The 23,835-nt window shown below is 55.3% G+C and overlaps 1 protein-coding gene across 1 annotated transcript; it reads right to left on the bottom strand.

Moving 5' to 3' along the window:
- Window positions 1-16,614: 16,614 nt before the first annotated feature.
- Window positions 16,615-17,155, bottom strand: NRARP (NOTCH regulated ankyrin repeat protein). Its single transcript, XM_032200351.1, has one exon. The coding sequence runs from the start codon at window positions 17,153-17,155 to the stop codon at window positions 16,811-16,813; it is 345 nt and encodes a 114-aa protein (XP_032056242.1). The 3' UTR covers window positions 16,615-16,810.
- Window positions 17,156-23,835: the final 6,680 nt, after the last annotated feature.

Raw genomic sequence — 23,835 nt, 5'->3', positions numbered from 1 at the left:
TTGCCTTCTCAGGATGATTAACTGAAACCAAACAGCCGGAGGAAATGGCAAACAGAGCAAAGGGCAGGAGCCCCTCTTGCAGCCGGCCGGTATCTCAATATTTGCAGAGAAGGGCGAGAGCTGCAGGCACGCTTGCAGCAGCCGGCCGGACTTTCACCCCCTCCTCCTGCCTGTCCCCAGGGCAGCGAGGCGCCGCGCTCGTCGGGCCCAGCAGGCGGCGGCACCGGGCGGGCAGCTCCGCCCGGCCGAAACCCCCGGCCCCCTCCGGGCCGTCCTCGGGAGCAGGCCGAGCCCGGGCCGTGCGGTGGCTGGACCGAGCCCGCCTCGTCGCGCGTCCCTCTAGGGGAGCCCGTCCGTGCCCCGCTGCCCCCGGCCCTGCCGCCGCTAGGTGGCAGCCGGCGGCCAGGAAAAGCCGCGGCGCCGCCGGGCCCCGGTGCGGCCTCGCGAAGCCAGAAGCGGGGCTGGGGGGCGCGGGCGAGGCAGGGCCGCAGCGCGTGGCCGCGGGCAGGCTCCGTGCTCGCCGCTCTGCCCCGCCGCGGGCACGGCCGGCACCGCCCGCGTCCCGTCACGCTGCGGGCCTGGGGCGCGGCCAGGCCCCGCGGGTACCGTGCGGCTGGGAAAGGTGGGGAGCAGCGCAACCGGCTGCGAAACCCAGCTCCTGCACATCACCAGCCCTGTGCCCAGAAAGGCTGGGGATGCAGTGCAGCTCGCCAGCCCCGTGCTCTCCTCCAAAAATATGCTCCCTGTCCCTGTCCCTGTCCCCGTCCCTGTCCCTGTCCCTGTCCCTGTCCCTGTCCCTGTCCCTGTCCCTTTCCCCAGGGCTGTGGCCATGTTTGCACCAGGACTACTGAATGGAGGGGTTGGAGAAGCCCCACATGCTGCCGAGTGCAGGGCTGCGGTGGCAGCCTCGGCAGGGCACAGTTCTCCAGGCCCAGGGGTGCACGGACCTGGCGTCAGGGGCCCCATGCTGGCACCAGCAGGCTGCCCTGGGGCAGCCACGGCTCCAGCGCTGGGGACAGGAGGTGCCCATGGGGCCCTCCAGCAGGGCTCGGGGCCGCAGGGACCCTGCGGGATCCATGGGGTATGGGCTGCTGCCAGCTGGCAAGGAAGGGCGGCCAGCATGTTGGTTTCAGACCAGTTTGGACAGAAACCAAACACAGGGAGAAACTGCCATGAAATTCCTGCGGAACAACCCCCCAACCTCACTGCTCTGACTCATACCTCCCTTTAACACCCACTCAGTTTCAGACCCCTCTCCTGCAGGCACTGCAGGTGTTCCAACTCTCCTGTGGCTGTCTGGGGGTTTGTGGAACATCAGACAGACTCTGCAGGGTAAAGGCCACCAAGATTCAGTGTTCATCACTGGAAAAACGAGACACTAAGAGCCTGACTCCACTCCTCTCCTGCTCTCCAGCATCTACCATGATGGAGATACCCCCTCAAACCATTAGAGGGGGCATCCCTGCCTCATCCTTCCACTGTCCCTTTGCAAACCAGTTGTTCACTGAGCTCATCCAGTCCCTTTCTGAACCTGCCAGTGTTATCTGGCTCTCCTACTCCCTGTGGCAACAAGCCCTGGAAGTTCAAAACCTGCTATGTAATGAAGTTTTATCTTTTTTATTTTCAACCTATCTCCCGCCAGCACTCCTTACTCCAAGGACTGCTGGAGTGTTACAGTTTCATGCTCGGCTTGTCCACCACCCTCATGATTTTGCAGGCCTCAGTCATATCTGCTCTTGGCTCTCCTCTCTCAAGGCAGGAGGTCTCAGCTTTTCCAGTCCCCTATCATACAACAGGCATGTCATCTCATCAGTTGTTACAAAGCAGGTCCAGAGAAAGCTGACTACCCATTTCCTTGTTCATCTGTGGAAACAGGAGCTCAAGCACACAGCACCCAAAGTAAGTCTTTCCAAGATTTTCTACAGTGTCAAAACACTTGCCATCTTGTTCCCAAGACTTTGCTGATTACACAGCAGTTTGGTGGTTTTTGTTTTGTTTTGTTTTTGTTTGGGCTGCTCTGCCAACAGTTCTCTGAAACCAGGTCAGTGATGGCTCCCAGCTCTGCTTCTGAGTCTAGCCACCTGTCCTGAGCTCCATGCCAATGCCTTGCTCTGATCACTTCTCCCTTGAAGCATCACCTTCATTTCTCTACACCAAAACTTACCTCCTACCTCTTCGTCCTTGTTTTTGCGAGGTCTTTTTGAAACTCCTTGCCACGAACGGTATTTTGCTATCCAGAAGTCCCCAGTATCATCTGTGAACTTGAAGGTTATCCTGTTCACTCCCTTCTCCAGGGGATGGAGGAAGATGTTAGATATAAAACCAGCCCTAGGGCTGGCCCCTGGGGAACTCAGTGTCCTCCATCCTGAAGAGTGGCTGTTCAGCCCTACGTGTTGCTTCTGATTCTTCAACCACCTTTGAGTTCACAGAACAGCCATTCTGCTCCCAAAGCAAGTTTGTTTCTTTAATAATCTCTGGTGTGGTGCACCATCAGACATTTTCTGAAAATCCAGTCTGGTGATGTCTTCTGGATCCTCTCTGTGACAAGGAGGAACACATGTTCCCCTTGCAGAAAGGGGCCACATGCTCAGCATAGACCTACCTTCTGCATAGATTCTGCTTTCTAACTAGTAGTAGAGCAAAAAGAGTCTACAGTTTTTAGCTCTTAGCATCCTCTTTACAGAGGTAAATGTTTCACCATCCACCAGCCTGCTGCCTGGCTGTAAGACAAGGTATCATGCTGTAGCCAGCACCTCCATGGTTTAACATTTGTGTTCCTCCTGGGTATGAGCCATCTGTCTGGGATGACAGTTCATCCCACCAGTCTGGGCCTTCCTCTGTGTTTACTTCAAATTGTTCTGGCAATTGTCCTCTGAGCAACGGCTGCAGTAAGTGTGCCAGGCCTGGGAATTTCCTCACCACCTTTGTCCAAGAAAGAAAAACACTGGGCTGCTTCTCCTTGTGGCCTTACCACTCCAAAGGTCTCCTTACATCCTGGGCATCTCCCCAGCCCCTAGCTGTTTTTCTGCTCTTAATGGATTAAGGGATATTCTTCAACCATAACATCTTTTCTTGCACATTCATTTTTAGATTTTTAGTCTTTTGATTTCAGCTGATGTGCCACGTTTTGTGGTCTTTCACTCTCCTAGGCAAGATTTCTGTTTCTGAAACATTGGCATTTTCTGTAGCACCACCATTTAACTCTCACAGAACCAGGAAGGGGATTAGTCCTTCATTTTCCTTCTGAATTGTGGCGTATTTTACCCAAGCTTCTCAGGCATGTGTAATACCCTCCATCTATCTCTAGGATCTTGAGATTTGGGGATGGGATATTGGGTAGTATTCCTGAATTCTACATAGTTCCTTTTCGTGAACTTCTTATGGGGTATACCTCTATCTCACTGCACTGTTAAACCTGGTAGCGCTGTGTTTTTCAGTATGGTGCAGTTCCCCCAGCATCTCTTCAGCCAGGTCCCAAGCACTCAAGATCCAGCCCAGAACAGCATCTTTTCTTGTGGGTTATAGGTTCAAGGGGCTTCATTTGCTGCATCCACAAACTGCATCTCTACATCTTGTCTTGATGAAGCCATTCTATACATGGGGGGAGTGATGTCCCACCGTAAACATCCTACCTTGCATGTTCTCTGGAATCACTTCATATTTCTAGATATCTTACTGTTCTCATGTGCAATCTGAATTTTACATTATTTTTTTTTAGTCTGGGATTTTCACCTATAAGGATTCCTTTATGCACTCTTTCCCTGCTATATTTTGAATAGCTTCACACTACATAAACCACCTCCCATCTGTACCCCTCCTCTGTCACTCCTATGAAGCTGGTAGTCAGGACACCACTTGTTGGTTAGCCTCCATCTACCAGGTCTCTCTTGGCCCAGTGCAGGATGCTGCTGAGTGATGTCAAGTCCTTTGTTTCCTCTTATGCTTCCAGCACCACTATGAAAGCATTTGCAGTTCTGCCCTGGCTCCCAGGTCAGTCTCTGGCAGTGTCAGGGGTCATCAGCCTGCATTTCTGCTTCGTGCCCTTGTCCATATGCTCTCAACACCCTGGGCCTGGTTTGTCTCCCAGGTGCCTTTTTGTCTCCCAGACATGGTTGTGTTCCTGTCTACCTCTACCCAGGCTGTGGCCTGAGGAAGATCTCTGCTTGCATTTGATCAGGACTGGTCAAGTTACGGTTTTAAAACAGCTGCAGTTACGGCTTTAAAATAACATCTGCCAGGAAGGGAGTGGGGCTGCAGGCACATGCTGAACCTGGGCTGGGTTTTGGAGGGTGGTGTGTCCTGCACCCCTCTGCCCTGAGCAGCGTGGGCTGCAAATGCTCTCCACTGTGCTCCACAACCTTTTCCTTGTCCTCTTCCTCATCCTCTTTGGCCTCATCCTCATCCTTCTTCTCCTTTTCCTCTTCCTCCGTGCCCACTGGCTGCTCCTTAGCTCAGGGGCTCTGCTCCTACCCCAAGATTTTTAGGTCCCAAAGCAGGCATCTCTCCTGCTTTGGAGGCTGACCGACCCTGCCAGGTGCTGCCTGCAGCACCTTGCACTGGGCTTGCCAGTGGCATGCCAGCCAAGAGGGTATGTGTAGGGTGGGTGAGGTGATGGGTCATGAGCCATGGTATCACATAAACCTGGGGATGCTGCCTTGTGTGCTATTGGTCACAGAATGCTTGGAAGCACATTATGGGCTGAGGATGAGCTGCAGGTTGAGAGTAGATGGGACCACCAGCATGGCCAGTATATCTCTGACACTCTTCAGATAGGAGAGTTTGAGTCTTCAGCAAAAGGAGCGCAAAGGCTGAACCAGATACCTCCCAGATTGCACCTGATGAGGACAGACTGGGACTGGCCCCAGCTCTGTGCTGGGCACTTGTGTCTTGCTTTTGGAATGCCCCCGGTATCCACCACCCATCAGATGGATGGCAGCCATGGACCTGCCAGTGCAGAGCTGCTCAGTTGCCAATTGGTGGCATGTGTCCTATGGCCCACGGCGGCCCGTGTCTCCATGCTGGTGCTCACCCACATCTAGGTGCATGGGACAGCAAGTGGAAGAGCAAGAGGGCTGCTGGGGTAACAGGTTTCCTCAAGCCCCTAGCCCTGAGGCTGCACACATGCCCTCCAAGACATCATTGGGGCTGGCTGCTGGGGCAGTGGGGCGTGCACTGTTCTATGGGGCATCCTGCCTGCGCACCCTGGGGGGCTGTCATCCATCTGACTGGGGCGGTGGTAATGGGAGCAGGATCTCAGGGTGGTGGTGACAAGGCTTTGCCTTTGTCTGGAAGGTGTTGCAGCATGCTTGGTCCAGGGTGGCAACATGCTGCTGTGTGTGCCCACTCGCTGTGTCCCTGGCCGGAAGAATCATCCCAGACATCTCCATGCCCAGAGATCTGGGGACATCTGTCCATCTGCCTGCATGCATGTCTGCACAGGCCCTTCCCCTGCTGGTGGCCGTGGGGCTGTCCCCTCCACCTCCAGCCCTGGGGGTCCTCACCAGGCATGCCCGGGGGTGAAGCACCCCTGTCCCCACCACGGCGTGGCCCCAGCTGTGCAGATGGCTCCTCCACCGCACCGGGTCGCAGCCTCCACCCTCACGTGCGGAGCTTTTTGTGTCCCTCCTGGCTGTGCGCTGGCCTCATCCCATCCGTCCCCTCCCCACCACCGCCCGCGCCCCCCTCGCAGCCCCCACCAGAGCCAGCCACACACACAAGTGAACTTTTCTGCGTTTTCCAGCAATTAAAAAGAATAAAGCAACAGTTGTCTCCAGGCAGGGCATGGATCCTGGTGACCCTGATTTTCTGTGTGGCTGGGCAGGGTGAATGGGGCTATTGAGACCCTGATGACTGGCATCTCCACTCCAGGATTGTCTCCCCGTCCAAGTCCCCCTCCCCGCGCTCTCCTCCTCCCCACCTCCTCCCCGCTTTTAATTTCCTTCCTGGAGAGAGCTGCTCATCCCCTTCCCATTGGACGAAGGCCTGAAAGGGAATGGAGGAGACAAGGGAAGGATTAAAGACACTCTGCTTAGGAGCAGGCAGCCTGAATACGAGATGCACCGGCTGGGAAAGAATGGGGGCTTAGTGGGGCACCAGATCAGACCCGCCCCGCCGCATTCAGCCCACTGCATTCCTGCATTGCTAAGCAGGGCCCTTTCTCCCCAGCCAGCCCGCGGAGCCCGCCCCAGCCCCCTGCCCCACCTGCCGCCACAGGTAGACCTGCGTGGAGGTCCTGCCCCACCGGGGCACCCGCAAGTCTCTGGGGTCAGGCAGCCCAGCCTGGGCCGCTGTGTCCTGAGGCAGCCCTGCAGGGATGAGGAGGCAGCTGGAAGCCTGCAGCAGCTCTTTGGCAAGCCTGGAGGCAAGGCGGGGTGATTTAGGTCTCCAGCAGGTTCACAGAGGTGGCTCGTGCCCCAGCAGAACAAAGGGCCCCATCTTGCAAGGTTGGAGTCTGAAGCAAGCTCCACCATTTCAGTGTTCAGAGAAAGGCTGGAGCTTGAGCTGGTGCGTGAGGTGGGCAGTTGCCCTCCTGGAGAAGGGCTTGGGTGTTTGCAGCCACAGCTTCAGCATCAGAGGTGGTGGTGCCCCACTGCCCATCAACCACATCCTCTCAGTTGTAGAAGACCCCCCAAAAAAACAACATGTATTGTTTGTCCTTCTCAGTACTTCCCATGGCCATGCAGTGTGAGGTGGTTTGCATTCGTCACTCCCACATCTAGCCATCAGCACGTGCATGATGGACTTTCCTGCTCTGGTCTTCAGACTACTCCAAGGACTGGTTTAAAGCAGGGTGGATTTTGCTGCTGGGGCTGGTCCTTAGGAGGGGCTGGAGCTGAGTGAGATGGTGGGGCATGGACTCAGGGTCACAGTGGCAGCAAAGGTACCTGTTACTGACCAAACCCATGGGAAGTCACCCAGGAATGTGCTGTCATATCTGAGGCTTTCCATGCCTCTTGCACCCTCAACACCTACTTGACCCTCCGGGTGTCTTGTGTCAGGCAAGGAGCTCTGTGCAGGTGGAAGTGAACCACCTGGTTTGGAAAGTACAGGATTGGTGCCTGTCTCTGTCCAAGTCAAGGCTGGTTCAGTGATGGCAAAGCTGGAGCAACACATCATGCTCTGCTTTGTCAGTGTGCTGGATTGGGACTTCATGCTTGCATACAGGGGTTGCCAATGGTAGTATGGAAACACCTCTGTCGTTCATTAACTGCGAGTTTGAGGCTGAAACTTTCTGGATGGAGCTGGTTTCCTTCACAGGATGGGAAGGCTGTTCTTGGAAACTTCTCTGAGTCCCAGCTGACATGCATACCAGAGCGCTCTGTTTTCTGGTGAAGTACATTCCAGGTGGAGCCCAGCAAGATGCCTCCAGGCCAAGAAGCTGGAGATCTGCAGTGTGGAACAGGAACAAGGTGGGTCAGCAAAGCCTGACAGCCTCAAAGCATCAGCTCTGAAGGCATCCCAGGGATCCCATGCTGCTAGGAACACCCCAGGGAGCACCCTGAGGAGCCCAAGCACAACCTCAGATGGACAGTCCAGGGCTGGAGCTGAATACCACTCCACTGACCAAGCTGCACATGCTGGGTCCCAGTTATTGCTGCCTCCCCATGATTTAAACACACTTTTCAATATTTGGCACTAAAAGCCCCAGGTGCTGGTGTCCTATGACTGTATCAGAAACTTGTGACTAAAGAAGAACATGAAATCCTTCTAGAGCTGCATCTCCATTTCTGTCCTAGAGAAGAGATGAGAAAAATGTTTGTGCTCATCTATTCCTCCTCCAGGGAAGAGCCACATCCCTTCAGGTGCCACCAGACTCGACAGCTATGGAATCCACCTACATGGTCATCTGCGTAGGAGCACAGTGGGACCTGCAAATCTCCCCACAGAAAACGGTCATTCACCCCTGCTGTATGAGGCTGTGTGTGGTGTGCGGTTGCCCCATTTGATCCCTGCTGGCTCCCATAAACAGGCTGTGCCTTGTAGGGAGCAGTGGGGTCCCCGTCCTGGGCTGTGGTGGGAGAACCCCAGTGTGACCCCACAGCCTGGATTTGGCTCAGCTCCAGAGGTGGACTTGGCTCACCTCATGCTATTGCACAGTGGTGAAAGGAGATCCTCTGCATGGCACACGCACCACAGCTGTGCCATGCAGAGGATCCTCCTCACCAAAATGGGCAGGCAGCAGCCAGCAGCAGACATCAGAGGTCCACAGGGACCTGGGGACACTTGTGGTCCTTCAGGCAAAGGCTGGATGTACTTGAGAGGGGCCGTGGTGGGGGCCCACGTGTTTCTCTTACTAGGGGTATGAGGGCTGAGGTCTTGGCATGATAAAACTGCTCTGACTCCAGGGCAAAATGGGCAAAACAGGTACAGACCCACCAATTTTGGCATGAGGGCTCTCTGTTATCAGCATGAGGCTCCTGGCTGGCTGGGTGAGAACCAGCTGTGGTCAGGCAGAGGTGGTGGGGGCTGGTGGGCACCTCATGGTGGTCATCGGCTCTGCCTGGCCTCTCCTTCCTCAACCATCCTCCAAGACCTCCTGCCTTTTGGGATCGGCTGTGGGACATCACCTGGGTGTTCCCAGCCCTGTCACTGCCTTCACACTGCCCAGCGCTATCCCTGCTGACAGTCCGGAGACACAGGGGGGTCCCCACCTCCTAATGGCCCCAACCCCCCCGCTTCACCTGACGGAGGAGCCCAGCTGGGGATGCCAAGCTGTGACACTGGTGGAAGGACAGCCTCCCCCTGCCCAGTGCCCGGGGCCCTTTTGTCTCTCCAATGCCTCGAGTGGCAGCTCCCCAGCTGGCCGCAGCCGCGGGGCCTGCGCAGCATGGTGGGTGCGAGGCCTTCCCTGCGCCGGCCTGCGTGGAGAGGGACCACGGGGCTTTCTCTTTAATGCAATGCTATGAATACTCGGGGTCTTTCTGCTCGCTGTTTAATGGATTTGAATGTGAAAAGGTGGTGGAATTGGGAAGAGGGGAAGGGGGGGGAGGCCAGGCCTCTTTGTTCGGGGATGCTGCTCCAGCCCGGGATTTATTTAGCATTTGGAGGGCTCGGGGTCTTTCTCTCCTCCCCAGCCACTGCAAAGGCTCTCTCCCTTTTCTGCCTCATGCTTATTAGCATAGCAGCTGCTCTCTGAGAGGGGCTAGTCAAGAGAAAAGGATAGAGGCGTCCGGGAAATGAATAGGAGGGAAAAAAATAGCTTAAAAGGACAGGGGCTTTGAATTGGGGGGGGGGGGGGGGGGGGGGGGGGTGAGGGTTGGAGCCGTGAGTGGAAAAGGGGATGGGGGGAGGCTCAGCTGAAAATGTGAGGAGGGTGAAATGCGAGGACCTGCTAGGGACAGCCATGTGTGCGGGTGCTGTGCTGGGTCTGGGTCTGCTGCAAGACCCTGCTGCTCTCCATGGGGCATGGGATGGAGCAGCAGGGGAAGCCTCCACAGTATGCTGCAAACCTGTCCCTGGCAGAGCCTTCTGGCCACTCAGACCAAGTACTTTAGGCATCAGTGAAAGAAATCAGATGTGCAGGAGCACTACACCACTCTTGCATGCATATTGCCTTGCTCTAGGGAGAGCCTGGTATAATAAGATGTCCCATCAAGAGCTCCCCAGCAAACAGGGCTGTGCAGGCAGGAATCTGGTCCTGTGAAGAAAAGCTGGGAAAGGTCTAGGCATATTCAGAACCCATCTGTGCAACTGCATCATATATAACATTGCTTTTGACTGTGAATCAGTGAGAAGTGTTTTTCCATCTGGAAAAAATAAATAAATAAATAAATAAATTAAAAAAAAATGAGGCTGCAGTGCACTCCTGGGGTGAAAGGTGCCATTTCCAGGCAGTGGCTCTTCTCAGTTGTAGCATTCATTTAAAGCAAGAATTGTAGAATTCATTCAGGCCCCATGCAAAGGCTTAGCTTTGCACTGTCCAGTGCCCCACTGATGCTTTGCAGAGCTGACAGCCATTTGCCAACATCCCCAAGCAGGGCTGTACATACCTGCCTGGCTTGTTAACCCAGCTCTGCTCCATGCAGTGCGGGAGCCTGACAGCTCCCTCACATCAACATCCAAGGCTGCCGGGTCCCCAGCATCCTCCACACCTGGGCAGGGCTGGTGCCGATGGGGTGCATATCCAGCCTGCCTGGGTGCAGCATGGGGCTGGTTGGTGTTGGGCTGGACCAGGGACAAAGATGGACTTAGAGAGCAGGTGTCAGTGTTGGCTGTGGTGCCGTGGGCCAGCACAGCCGTGCTGGAGGAGCTGCAGTGCACAGCTGATGTCCAGGTGTCTGTGCCACTCTGTGCATCCATGGGCTGCCAGAGCTGCTGTCCAGGTCAGGCGGGGAGTGCCGATGGTGCAGAAAGGGGAGGCCCCTTCTGAGGAACCTCTTCCTAAAAAGCTGCAGCCAGAGAATGGCATCGTGTGTTGGATTCAGGTCAAATGAAGAGTTTCCAGCACAAGCAGTTGTCCCAGCAACAGTCCAAGCAAATTGTCCACCACCCTGCCACTCACCCAACTGCCCAGCTTTCCCTCTGTCCATTCCTCCACCCATCCCTATCTCCATCCTCAGCCATTCTCCTGTCCCCGTCTCCATCCCTCATCCTCTATCTCTTCATTAATTCCCATCAATTTTTTTATCCCTATATGTATAACTGCATACAGTTATCCCTCCATCCTTTGTCCCTCCAACTGTCTCCGGCCATCCCTCCTGTAATCCCTCCATCTGGGCAGTGTTCCACACCTACAGACCCAATCCCCAACCACTGTCCTCCCCAGAGCACACCAAACCAGGATGCTTCCCTGCTTGGGCATTTCATTAGTCAGCAAGAGAAACCTGAAAACACAAAGCAACCTGTAAATGCAATGTAAAACTACATTACACCCAAATTTGTTTCTTTGTGAGACTCAGAGGTCACCTCTCCCTAGTGAGCAGCTGGAGAGTTGCTGAGAAGAGATGTTCCTCCTGCCCACATGACATGGTGATGCAGTGTCATCCCCTGGGATGCCGGCTGCCATAAAGGAGAAGTGGGGGCCACCCATGCGCTGCCCTGCCAGACCTTGTCACAGGCCTGGGAGCACTCCTGGGACAACACAGCCCACAAGCATGGAGGTCTTCAGAGTGCCAGTGATTTTAGGGCACAGAGGCTTGCAGGGATCTCACTGCAGGAATGGCATGGCCAGCTTTAGCCACAGCCCAGGAGGGACCTGGACCTTCGCAGCCAAACATGGCTCAGTCCCAGTACCCAACACCACAGAGGCTTTGGGTCACAGTAAAATGGGTTGAAACAAAAGCGTCCTGTGGAACATAGGGTCCCGTCTGATGTGCTTTGGACCTCTGATACTGCTGACAGCAGTTTGCTGTGACCACCCTACCACCCACTTTATGCTCGTGCCAAGGGGTTTCACCCCACTCATGGGGATCCAGTGAAGAAGGCATCAAGAAGTAGCAAAATGTTTCAGCTGGAAGGGAGAAGAGCCTGTCCAGCCAGACTGAGCTGCCATCTCCTCCCCAGCACTGAACAGTAGTCAATTGTGATTTTTAAAAAGGTAACTCCTATTCGGATCTCCAGGCTGTGGCATTATCATAGTCATACAAATGCCAACAAAGCATCTATTTAAAATGTACTGAATTTTGATTACAGCCCGTCCCCTCTCGCTCACTCACTCGCCGTCTTTCTTTCTCATTCATTACTTACTGTGTTAAGCTCCCTGAAATTCAAATAAAATCCCACCTCCTTCCCCCCATCCATATGCGTTGTTCGATTCAGCTCTGATGTCTGGGCTTGACGAATGAAGGGGAATATAACAGAAGACAAAGCTGTCAAACTTCTCTGGGCTGTGTTGACTTCCCATCACCCCTGTGGATGGAGGGGAGACCGATCCATCTGTTTTGGAGTCAGTAGCACAAACAAAAGCAAAAGACAATGGCAGGAAGCACTTGAAAGTTCAAATTCTTTCTTTGGTTTCTCTTGGAACAACAGAACCTACGTAATGTGGCCAGCGGACAATAACATGCAGCCAGGGACACACAAAAATGCCAGAAGAATGTGCTTACGACACGAAATGTTCCAATATTTTTGTTTTATTGGAACAAAAATAGAAAAGGAAAAAAAAAGAAAAAAAAAAGCCTTTGGAGTTCCTAGATTTCTTGGACTGGGTTTCTTTAGAGAGTGCTGCAAAGCGGGGCAGCTCTGGGTTCTGCAGCAGGGCCAGCAGTGGGGCTGAGGGCTCAGCCCAGAGTTGAGCACCGCCAGCCCCACTCTGTCCCTGTCCCCATGCATAGCTCCACTGCACTCTTGGCCTCGGCGCTTCCCCTCTGCTCGGGGCCACCTGGGCGGCTGTGCACATGCAAGCCCAGGGCACAGTGTGGCTTCATGGGTGCTGGGCTGGCAGCCAGGGTCATGCAATTTGTATTCACTGACCAGCCAAAATCTCCTGCAAAGGGGCTCCTGGAGGCCCTAGCCCACTCCATGGGAAGAGATTTACACAGAAATGCTGCATTTCCTTGGGAAACAGTCTTTTTGCTTATGGTTTGCACAGCCTGGCTGGCCAAAAGACACAGGAAAAGGTGCATGATAAAAAGCCCTGGGTTTCTCTCCACAGCAATAAAATAACACCTGGATGAGTGTTTTTTTTTTTTTTTTTTTTTTTTTTTTTTTTTTTTTTTTATCAGCAGTACTGTCTCAAACAGAGGCACTGCTGGGGATGGCAAAGCAGGCAGGGGAATGGGTATATGCGTGTCTCACTGCAGGGGCTGCCCCAGCACCTGGCTTGTGCAGAGCAAGGCAGTGTCCACAGTCATATCTATGACCCCACCTCAGGTTTTGCTCTGTCAATCCGGTACGAGCAAAGAACACTCACATCTAAGCTGCTACATAGTACCTTAAAGCTCACCCTGTCCAGTGGGCTCTGTGCCTCCAGAAACTACCTGGGAGCAGAAAGATATTAGGGTTTGCCTGTTAGGGTGGCTCAGTGCATTTTGAATCCTGCCAGCAGCACTCCAGCACCAGGAGGGCTTCAGTGTTTTGGTGGTGCCTTACCTGGGTGGGTCCCTGTCCATTGCCCATATCACACAGCACCCAAGTGGCACCAAACTGGTTCAGGAAGGCTGATGTTTGCAGGACATTGCTTTTGGAGTCCCCAAGAGCCTGCACCCAACATCAGGCTGGGCATGGCACATGTTTCTAGACGATCTGATCATTGCCAGAGCTGGTACAATTATCTATATGGAAAGAGCATGGTCCCTAAATTACCCTGGTGTTGGAGGCTTGCTGTGCCCTGCCCCCAGTGATACAGGCATGGGGCTGCTGCTGTTTTTCCCACTTCCCTGTGCAGCTGAATCCTGCCCCAGGTGCCTCCAAAGGTGCAGGGCTCAGTCTGCCCTGGTCTTTGGGAGAAGACTGGGGACACCTTTGGTGGTGCTGCCTCTCATCCCATGGGGGGCTGCTGGAGTCAACGCTGGTCTGATGGCAGTGTCTGGATGCCGATGGCCCCATTGTCACAGCCCAGAGGCCCAGCACAGGCTGGAAGGGAACCAGGCCACCTCACCCGCCTCACCGAGGGCAGTAAAGAAGCCTAGGAGGGTTTCCAGATACTTAACCTGCCAGGCTGAGGCTACAGACCCCAAAACCACTGATCCAGGGGAGCCAATGCAAGCTGAGGCACAGAGAGCTCATGCCTCACTCCCCAGGGCATGGGCTACTTTTGAGGCCCAAACCCAAGCACTTGGCCTGGCTGTACCCTGAGCCAGCACCCTCAGCTACTACTGAGGCTAGGATGGAGAAACCATCAGAGCCCCGGACACACAGTCCCCAACCCACCAGCCCCGCAAGTGTTCTTCAGGGATCATCAAACCCCAGGTGCAGCGCTGCCAGCGCAGGTCACAGTCACCTTGTGGGCCCCAAGGAGAACACAGCAGCTTAAAAGGGAGAACCGGGAACCCATCACCCCCATCACAGCTGCCACAACCCCATGCATGGGAAAGAAACAAAAAAGACATTTTTTTTTTTTTATAAAAAGATCAATGAAAAATTTATTTATAAATTTCGCACTCTGGGGCTACATGTCTATATCATACACTCAGGAATATGCTGTACTGTACAGACTTTATCCAGTTAGAAATGATCATATAGTGACCCACATACAGCTTCAATATAAGCCTAAAAATTCTTAACATTAATTAACATAATTAAAAAAGGTATTCGCATCTAAAGAAAAATCTACAGAAAAACTCCTTTCTGGAGCAATCTGTGCATCAGCTTCAATGTCTGCTTATTTCACTGACATTATCAATATATTCTTCTTACAAAAATAATAATAATAATTAAAAAGATGACTGCCATAAGGTGACCAGTCATGCACGAAAGAGCCTCCCCCACCTGCCTCTTTTCTTGTACTCCCCGTTTTGGCGTGAAGGGTCAGCAGCACTATGAGCCAACAAGGGGGGGCGGGGGGACCCTCATTTCAATTTGAATCAATCTGCATCCCTTTTACTTCTCAAGATAAAGAGAGACGGGGTGTGGGGGTTGCATAGAAAATTGAAACTCTAGGGACTAAGAAGGGCAGCAGCTTTTCAGTAAAATACAAAGGGATGTAAAAATACATCAACTCACAATTTCAGAGCAAACCCCCTTCCCCGACATACAATTTCCAAAATCTCAGCGTGTCTAAAGCTCCAGGAAGCTGGAAAGGAACAATACTTTTCTTAAACTCACTCAGCAATTCACACAGGAGATTCACAGTCTTAATAGGTATTTTATAAAAATATAAATATGGGTTACATCATGTTGTCTTTACAACACTGGACAGAGCTCCCTTTAGACTGGGTTTATAACCAAGATTTCTTTTTAAAAATCCATCTAGAACTTGGCTTTAAAATACACTTTTTTAATATTATGTCATAAATGTTATGACATTTCAATGTGGCAAATCCATTTAGTCAAAAAATGTGCAACCATCTGGTAACAACGATAAAACCTCGCTAGAAAAGATATTGTTCCCACCCTGTAACTATTACACAGAAGCACCAGTGGAAGTGCTGGACACCACCTTCAAGGCTCACAGAAAAGACTTCAGCTAAGCAGTTCCTTGCAAGTTACAGCATTGACAGTAGACACTTGCGACAGGGCTTTTTTCCTTTTTCTTCTTTGAATCTGGAGCTTTTTACTTATCCCAAATTGTTGAAGTGGAAGAAACAAAAACTGCAGGTGAAACCATCAGAGACAAAGCAGAATATTCAGTGCAATGGGAAATAATAATGGCAGACTCAAGGCTTTAGTTTTGAGACTAGGAAAAAAAGCATATTTCCCAAACCATATTTTGAAACACTCACCACCAGCTTCAAACAAAAACCAGGCTCACAAACTTCACCCACAAATATATACATACATGATAAATAGTTAAGACACAACCCAAAAAAACAGCAGGTAACTATTTTTAATTGTAATGGTTTGGATAAAGGGAGTAAGAGAGGAAAGAGCAGGGAGATGGCAGTGATATGGTTGGTTTTAGTGCAGACAAACAGAAGAGGGATGAAAGACCAGGGGGAGAGAGGAGACTTCTGAAATTTTCCGCATTTTCCAAATGGATGTTCTTGTGCCATAGCAATAAAAAGCAGCATTGCGATTATACGTGCAGTCACTTCAAAATGCGACTTAGGGTGGCTTTCTCTTCTTCCTCCCTTTCTTTTATAAATATATATATACTTAGATATATATATATATAGTATAAAAGGCAGGTGACTCTACATACATCAAGTGAATCATTCTGCATTGAGAAGTGTTATCCAAGTTTCACCAAAAGAAAAAAGTTCCCAAACTATTTCTCAGTAGTTTTCAGGCATCTCTCTAGGCAGCAGAGAGCGCTCGCGCCCCTTTTCTGTGCAAAAGCAAATCCTCTGCCTCTAGAGTTTATTTCACTTTTTTTTTTTTTATATGAAAAAAAGTTCAGGGTTTATTAATCCTCCCTTCACACACAAAACCAGAAGGAAGGATTCAACGTCTTTTCCTGTGATCTCACGTGTGCTGAATGGATTCAAGAATCGGCTGAGGATGCAGACTTTCTTCGGACACCCACAAAAAAAAGAAAAAAAAAAAACAGAAAACCCAGCACACACACAAAAAGCAATCAGGCAGGGCGAGAAAACCAAGTCTGTCATATTCCAATGGAGTTGCCTCAAAAAAACAAAACAGAACAAAAAATGAAACCGAGCAGTAGGAAGACACTGGGCGAAGCCTGCCGGAGGAGACGCGCGTCCCCCTCCGGGGCAGGGACGGGGCCGGCGGCTGCCGGGAGCCACCTGCCCGGGCGCTGGCGCCGAGTCCCGGCGTGGTCGGAGCTGGCTCGGGGGAAAGCACCGCCCGGCGACGTGGGTGCATCTGGGGAGGTGTTGAAATGAATTCGTTTCTGAGCCAGAATACTTTAAAATCGAGGGACAGGCCACCACGGGTGTTAGAGGAGAGGGGAGAAAGGATTAAATATTACGGGGGAGGGAGGGGCGGGGGGAGGGGGGGGACAACCGTTTTAAAGCATCTGACCAGATGTCAAACTGAAACCGTGAATACTGTGAGTGCAGCCGAGGTAGATGGAAAAAAAATTACAGTAGGAAAACAACCCTTGGAAGAAAAACAAAATTAGAAGCAGGTAAATGGCGGTGTGTTTGTTTGTTTGCTTTCAGTAAATCTTTGCGGGGCCCCAGATTTCTTTGCCAAAAAACAAACAAACAAAAAACACAAAAACAATCAAAAAACAACCAAACCACAAAAACCACGGAGTCCGAGCAGCTTTGACATGTCAGGAAGGCGGCGGGGCGGCCCCGCGGCATCACCGGGCGCCGGCGGAGTATTTGGCCTTGGTGATCAGGTAGAGGACGATGTCCTGGTGGCCCCCGAAGGCGGCGATGTGCAGCGCGCTCCAGCCGTCGCGGTTGGCCAGGCGGATGTCGGCGCCGAACTTGACGAGCAGCTTGACGAGCTCCAGGTTGCCGTCGATGACGGACTGGTGCAGCGCCGTCTGCCCCTCGGGCCCGAAGGAGTTCACGTTGAACTCGCAGTTCGTCATGTTCTGCAGCAGCGACTGCAGCTCCTTGGTGTTGCCGCGCCGCACCGCCTCCTGGAAGACGCGCTGGCTCGGCGGCGCCGCGCACGGCGACACCTCGCTCTGGCTCATGCTGCCGCCGGCCCCGCTCGCCTCACGCCCCGCATGGACGGCGCCGCCGCCGCCTGGGCCGGGCCGCCGCTACCCCGCGCGGCCGGGCATGCGGGGCCGGGCTGCGGCGGGTCCTGGCCGCCGCTCCGCGCTGCTCCGCGCCGCTCCGCGCCCCGCAGCCGCCGCCGCCGCCGCCGCCGCGCCCAGGCCTCTCTGGAGCGGAGCCGGCCCCGCGCCGCGCCTTTTACCCCCCCTTTTATTTGCATAACAATAGCACGGCCTGACGGGCGGGGGGCGGGGCGCGCCGCCCGCTCGCCCATTGGAGCGGCCGCTCGGGGGGCGGGGCGCGCCCTTCCCCCACTCCCGAGCTGCGGGGGGGAGGGGCTGGCCCGGGGCTCCCCCGGCCCGGAACGGCCCGGACCCGACCCGACCCCCCCCCGGCGGGCGCGGCCCGGCCCCGTGCCTCCGGGCTGCAGCCGGCTCGGCTCGGCCCGGCCCGGCCCGGAGTAACGCGGCCCGGCGGCACTGAGCCTGCCCTCGCTTATTCCGCTTTGTTGGGCTCGGCCCGGCCCGGCACAGCACAGCACAGCCCGGCTCTGCTCGGCTCGGCTCGGCCCGGCTCCGCATACCCTAGCACGGCGCGGTCCCGCACGGCGCGGCTCGGCTCAGCTTGGCCGGGCTCAGCATGGCCCGGCCCGCCTCGCTTTGCCCCGGCTCGGCTCGGCTCGGCTCGGCCGTGCTGGCCGCAGGCAGGGGGCACCAGCGGCCGAGGTGCGGGCTCCCTGCCGAGGCCGCGGGAGCTGCGCGAGGATTCGCGGGGCCGGGAGCGGGAGCGGTGTGCGGGCAGATGCGGGGCGCCCCTGCCCCGGGCTCCGCGGGGTGCAGCCGGCCCCGGGAGGCTCGGTGCCGCTCACTCGGTCCCTGGGGGCCGTGCCCGGGCTAGGACCCACTGCACGGCGCGCATGGGGTCTCCTGGTGCGGGAGCGCTGTGCGGTGCGGCCGCTGCAGGTAGGCAGGAGCGTGGATACAAAATCAGCTCATCGAGCAAAAACGTGCTGGCGAGGCCGGTGCTGGGGCACTCGAGGTCTCCCGCCTGCTGCCCCCAGCCTCGTGCACTGCTGGGGACCGAGGATGGTGCACCACGGCGCTGGGAAGGATGGAGCCCCCCCGGCGCCCATTTGGCCCAGGGAAGAACAAATGGCAAAGGCTGGTGCAAAGCAGAGACCCTTCCCCAGGACTCCGCGCCCCCCGGGACAGCACATCCGCCTCCGTGGGGCATTTGGTCGGCTGGAGCAGGGCGGGAAGTGCGTGAGGAGAGGAAGGAGCGTGCCATAAAACACGGCGATGGCAGCCCCGTGCTGCGCCAAGGGCCCCCGCAGCCGGCCAGCAGATGCCAGCACGCCGGCTCTCACCTGGCCTTGCTGGCATGTTGCTTTGGGGGTGGAAAGGGACAAATCAGCCAGCTGCCAAATTCTGCCCAGATCAAGTGAGAGCTCTTGGATGGATTGCACTGTGAGCTCAGGGCACGAGCTGCCCAATGGTGTTTTCCTGTGGCTTTTCCCTGGGGCTGGGCAGACTGGGGCTCTGCTCGTTCCCTCACTGGGTCTGGCTTGTCTGTTGGAGGCAGGTGACCCAGCCTGATGGGGGCTGCGAGGCAGCAGCGATGCCACTGGCTCACCCAGACAGTGAAAGCAGCTCTTGGCTTGGCAGCAGAAGTCAAGGCCAGCACTGAAGTGAGCACGGCCCTGCCTGACTCCGATGTAAGGGACCGACAGCTTCCATAAGGGACCACTCCTCTAGGTCTATTCTTTGCAGCCAGTTCTTCCCAACCCTATCCCCATTTCAAACCTCATTCCATGCCTGTGCCCACCCCCAGCTCTGTCACCATCCCATCCCCATCCCTATCCCATCTCCATCTCAATCGCATCCTCATTCCCATCTTCATCCCATTCCCATACCATCCCCCTGTATCACCCCCACATCATGCCCAACTCAATCCCTCTCCCACTCCCATTTCCATCCCATCCCATTCCCATCTTAATCCCCATTTCCATGCCCATCCTAATCCCTGTCTCATATCTATCACCATCCCATCCTCAGTCCTATCTCCACTCCACACCATTTAATTTCCTCTAGCCAGAGCTCTCCCAGTCACATCTTTTGAATGCGAGCGCATTGAGGTGCATCGCTCTATATAAAGGTGCCATATGGAAGTGCAACACAAAACTGAGGGTTTTGATGTGATCACTAGGGGTGGTGGTGCTGGGACTGCACTGGTAGCTGCTGCTGCAGTAGGGTTGCAGCGCCCCCTCCCCCCCCCCCCCCATTTTGGTGTCCTGTGTCCCTGCAGCTTTTCTCAGGACATCTCCCGTACCACTGGGATGTGGAGCCCCCACAGCACTGGCAGGCACACCTCACTGCTGCATGCATGGCCCTGGTGGGCACCACCATCCCCCAGCACAGGACACAGTGGTGGCCTCAGGGTTTTTGAGTCAGATCTGTCCCATGACATCAGTGAGGAAACTTCCCCCTCCCTCCCCCCTCCAAGGACGGAGGCAGTGGCCCTGCCCCACATTGCCCCGGCTGTGGTGGCAGCGGGGGACACGAGTGGCAATCCTTGGCCTCCTCTATCTGGGGTGAATGGAGGGACGTGCCTGGAGCCACTACGGTTCACAGGGGATTGTGGCTGCCCCGCACCCCGAGCTGCACTGAGGTCCTGTCACAGCCTGGCAAAGTGAGTGGCCCCGGCAGCACGACCCCCGGGGAAGGCTGGAGCTGCATGGCCATGGAAGCTGCCCCACTCAAGAGCCCAGCAAAGGGAAAGCATCTGCTCATGAGGCTGCTTCTGCCTGAGTTGAACGGTGCCGCGGCTGCAATGGCAGGATTGTGACACCCAGGACACTTGGCTTGCAGTTGCGGACCAGGGTCACTAAACAAGGGTCACCATCCCCCGGGGTGCCTGCAGCTGGTCTCTGTCTGTCCCCACCGCGAGGGCTGTGGTCCCCCAGCTCCAGCACCATGGGGCTCCCTCCTCTCCACTCTGAGCAGAGGAAGTCTGGTGTGGGGTCTCTGCTGGCACCAGCTCACCCTGTCCTTTCCACTCCTAAATATCCCAGGGCAGCTGATTTGGTGCAAACTGGCTTAGCATCTGCTATGGGCCAAATCCTGCAAGTTGTCAGTGCTCTAGCACTTTAGTGAGCCGTGGGATACTGAGAATTGCTCACACCTCCTGGTCTGGGACTCGGCCAGAGCTACGTCCTTACAAGCAGCTCTGCATTTGCCAGTGACACTGGTGAGAAAAATAACAACCCGGGCAGGAACCCAGTCATGCAAATATCCCTCTTTGGCAGGTGGGGGCAGGACTCTGCCTGGGAACGGGGCCAGGGAAAGAGGAAAAATAAAAAAAGAAAAAGGCAATTTTGAAAGCGTGCATTTCAGCTCCAATTTGTGTTTTGGTTTTGTAACCGGAGACGAGCTGGGTGCATTGCTGCGGCCCTCAGCGAGCCAGGCCAGCCTTCTGACACCACTTTGGGTTTCAGGTGGCCAGACGGGCCACGGCGAGTGTGCTGGAAGGCCCCGAGAGGCATTCCTCTTCGCCCAGCACTCAGCAGTGCCTTGCAAAACCAGTAGTCCCACCCTGTGATTTATCTGCTCCTTTCTGAGAACAGGGGAAGCCGCAGAGAGCGCCGGCACTGCTGCTGGTTGGGGGAGGAGGGGAGAAGCAGCCCGGTGCTGTAACGCATTTAGCGAACGGTCACGCAGAGAAACGCAGAGGCGTGAGACGTGACAACTGAATTTCCCCCTGCTTAGGAGAGTCTGGGGCGAGATGGGCAGGAACTGCTGCCTCCCCTCCATTTGCTTTCCTGGTGGCACTGCAGGCTCAGAACCGCCGCGCCAGGCTCAGCACTATGGGCTGGGTACATTGGAGCCCTCTCCAAAAATGCCGAGCAGGCAGTGCCCATCCTTCGGGCGAGGCGGACAGGCAGCGAGAGTCCAGCCACCCCCGGAGGCCTCCTTGAAGGGAGTCGGAGAGCCAGGGGGACGGATCCGGGGCAGGCGGCGAGGGGGCGTGCCCCCACTTAATTCATTAAAATGTGTCGGAGAGCGTGGGAAAGACCAGAGCTTTTCTTCCCAGCACAGAGACCCAGCAAAAGGCGCGCGCAAGAGAGAAATCAGCCTGCGCACACTCTCGGCTTGCTGCGAGCTGGGAGGAAGCTCAAAGGCAGTGCAAGAACTGCTGCAGCCCAGGGCTGGCCAGGCTGGTGTTGTGTCCCCATCGTGGGTCACCAGAGCCACAGAGGTGCTATGCAGGGCTCTGCCAGCGCTCCCTGCCTGGCTGAGAGGACATGGGGAGGGAAGGGAGCCCTGTGCTGGGTGCTGAGGCTGCTTGTTTGCAGCGTGGTTTTGGGAACATTCTCCCTCCCATAGCTGCATCTTTGGAAGCCCGGGTGGGTGGAGGAGAGCCCTTCCCGGGAAGGCTGCTTCCCAAACCTGGGAGGGAGCTGCAGGGAAGAGAGTGCTCAGGGAAGTGCTGCAAATCCTCCTCTGCTCACAGCAGGAGCATGTGGGGCGATGGCCTTGGGAGCAGCCTCGCACCCTTACCAGCTGGGTAACATGGGCACATCACACACTGTGAGCCTTCAACAACACCTGAAAAGTGCCCCAGGCTGGGCCGATCCCTCTGCCAGTACTGCAGGCAGGGAGATCTTGAAGAAGCTGAGGTTTGCAAAGGAAACTTTGGCTTGTGTGGCAAGGACAAGTGTGCAGGTCCCCTGCAGCTGTTGCAGTTCAGTGACTGGGAAGCCTGGGGACAAGAGAAGGATCCAGGCATCCTGGGTCCCCCTGGGACACCCACACCATGGGGGGCATTGCAGGGATGTGTGCTGGGGACCTGCCACTTCCCATGGGTGGCAGCTGGGATGCTCCACATGGTTCCTCCCACCCATCCCATGATAAACAGGGTCTAAAACCTGAGCACATCTCGAGCATGGTCACAGTCCCATGTGTGCTCATTGTCTTTGGGGGGATTGTCCATCGTTGTCCAGGGAGCAGCCCTGCAAAGTGGCCCTATGCAGCAGGACCTCGATGCCCCTCAGGGTCTGCAGTGACTTGTACAGGGCTGTGCAGACTCGTCTGTTCCACTCTGGCTTGGCCTTCAGCCCACGCAGTGGTTTCAATCCCTGTCTTATCAGCCTTCCTCAGTGCTGGGTCTTATCCTGCTGGGAATGCTGCAGCACTTACGATGTCCAAACCCCGCCTAAAGCCTACAGCCTCCACATATCTGACAGCAGGAAAATGCTGTTCAGGCAAACAGCCACCAAATTTGACACACTCGGAGGTGGAGAGCTGCTGCTGCTCCTGCCCTTGGCTGCACACAGGGCTCTCCAGCTGCTGGCCCTGCGGGCCACCCCGTGGCATTGCCTTGGCTGATGTCCCTGCTGCAGCTGCGCACGCTCGGACCAAACTGTGCTTGAGACCGTGTCTCCAGAGACAGCCGTCACTCTGCGTGCCTGCTCCTTTGCAGTGGATGCAAGGATCAGGGGCCATCAGCACACAGCTCCCACCACTCCATTCCACCAGGAGATGTGGTACAGCCTGTTGACCCTGGCAAGGGGACCCAGTGACTGCTCTGTGGGGATATTTCTAGGGTCAGGGCAGGCTCAGGGGTGACACAGCCATAACTCTCTACAGGACATAGAGTGAGACACGCTAGAGGATGGAAGTTCATTTGCCTGAAAGTCATGCCCACATATTGGCAGGCTGATGAGAAAGGACTGGTCCCAGGCTCTTTCCCAGGGAGCAGACATCTTCCTGATGCAAATATCCCTCTCACATGGCACTGACACTTCTCCCCTCTGCTGCCCCCCAGCCAGAGCTGACCCCAGCCCGTGGGAGCAGCATTTCAGCAGCACAGGGCAGCAAAATGCCCTGAGCCTGCAGCCAACCTCAGGCTCGCCAAGGCTGGGTCTGTGCCCAGAAATGTGCTGGTTTGTTTGAAAACGGCAGCCGAGCAACTGGGAGCTCGGTCAGAGCATCTGGCTCCGCAGCACCCGCTTGGAGGGAGCCTCGGCCCTGAAGATGAGTGGCTCAGCCCCAGCCCTCATCCTGCCGTGTGCTGGGATGGACTGGCCCTGGCTGAAGCCATGAAATCACACCAGGGATAGCGGAGCTGATTCCTCTGAGCTGGTCAAACATGCGGCAAGGTTTCCGATCCAGATTACACAAGGAAGGAAGTTTGCTCGGAAGGGGATGGGGATAAGGTGGGGGAGAAGGGAGGGAAGCACATTCCTGCCTGATGAGGAACAATGTTGATATATTCATTTGTAAACTAAAACTGGCCCAAGTGCCAAACACCTTGTCTCCATCAAACTCCGAAGGATATGTGAGAAATACACAAGGCGAGGAGAGGAACTGGGCTGATATCCGATGCAGCGTGTGAGTTCCTGGGGCTCCGTGGGGTCATGGCAGTTGGAGCCACCCCAGAACTGAACAGAAAAGCCGAGGGTCAGGGCTGGCAGCACTCATGGGCCATCTGGTGGCTGCTCCTGCACCCCAAAATGCTCCCGGCCCCGGGGGAGGGGGGAGTGCCGGCATTCCCACTCCCAGCAGGTGCAGAAGGACTCGGGTGTTTCAGCAGGAGATGCTAAAACAGGTGAACACATCCTGAGATGCTGCTAAAGGCCACCAAGGAAACCACATTT

The sequence above is a fragment of the Aythya fuligula genome, chromosome 19 (assembly GCF_009819795.1).
Source record: "Aythya fuligula isolate bAytFul2 chromosome 19, bAytFul2.pri, whole genome shotgun sequence".
In the NCBI taxonomy this organism is placed as follows: Eukaryota; Metazoa; Chordata; class Aves; order Anseriformes; family Anatidae; genus Aythya; species Aythya fuligula.
Note: the sequence above shows the minus strand (reverse complement) of the source record. Positions and strands in the feature narration are given on the sequence as shown.

Coding starts and splice junctions, on each gene's coding strand:
- NRARP (XM_032200351.1), bottom strand. CDS start 17,155: ATGAGCCAGAGCGAGGTGTCGCCGTGCGCGGCGCCGCCGAGCCAGCGC.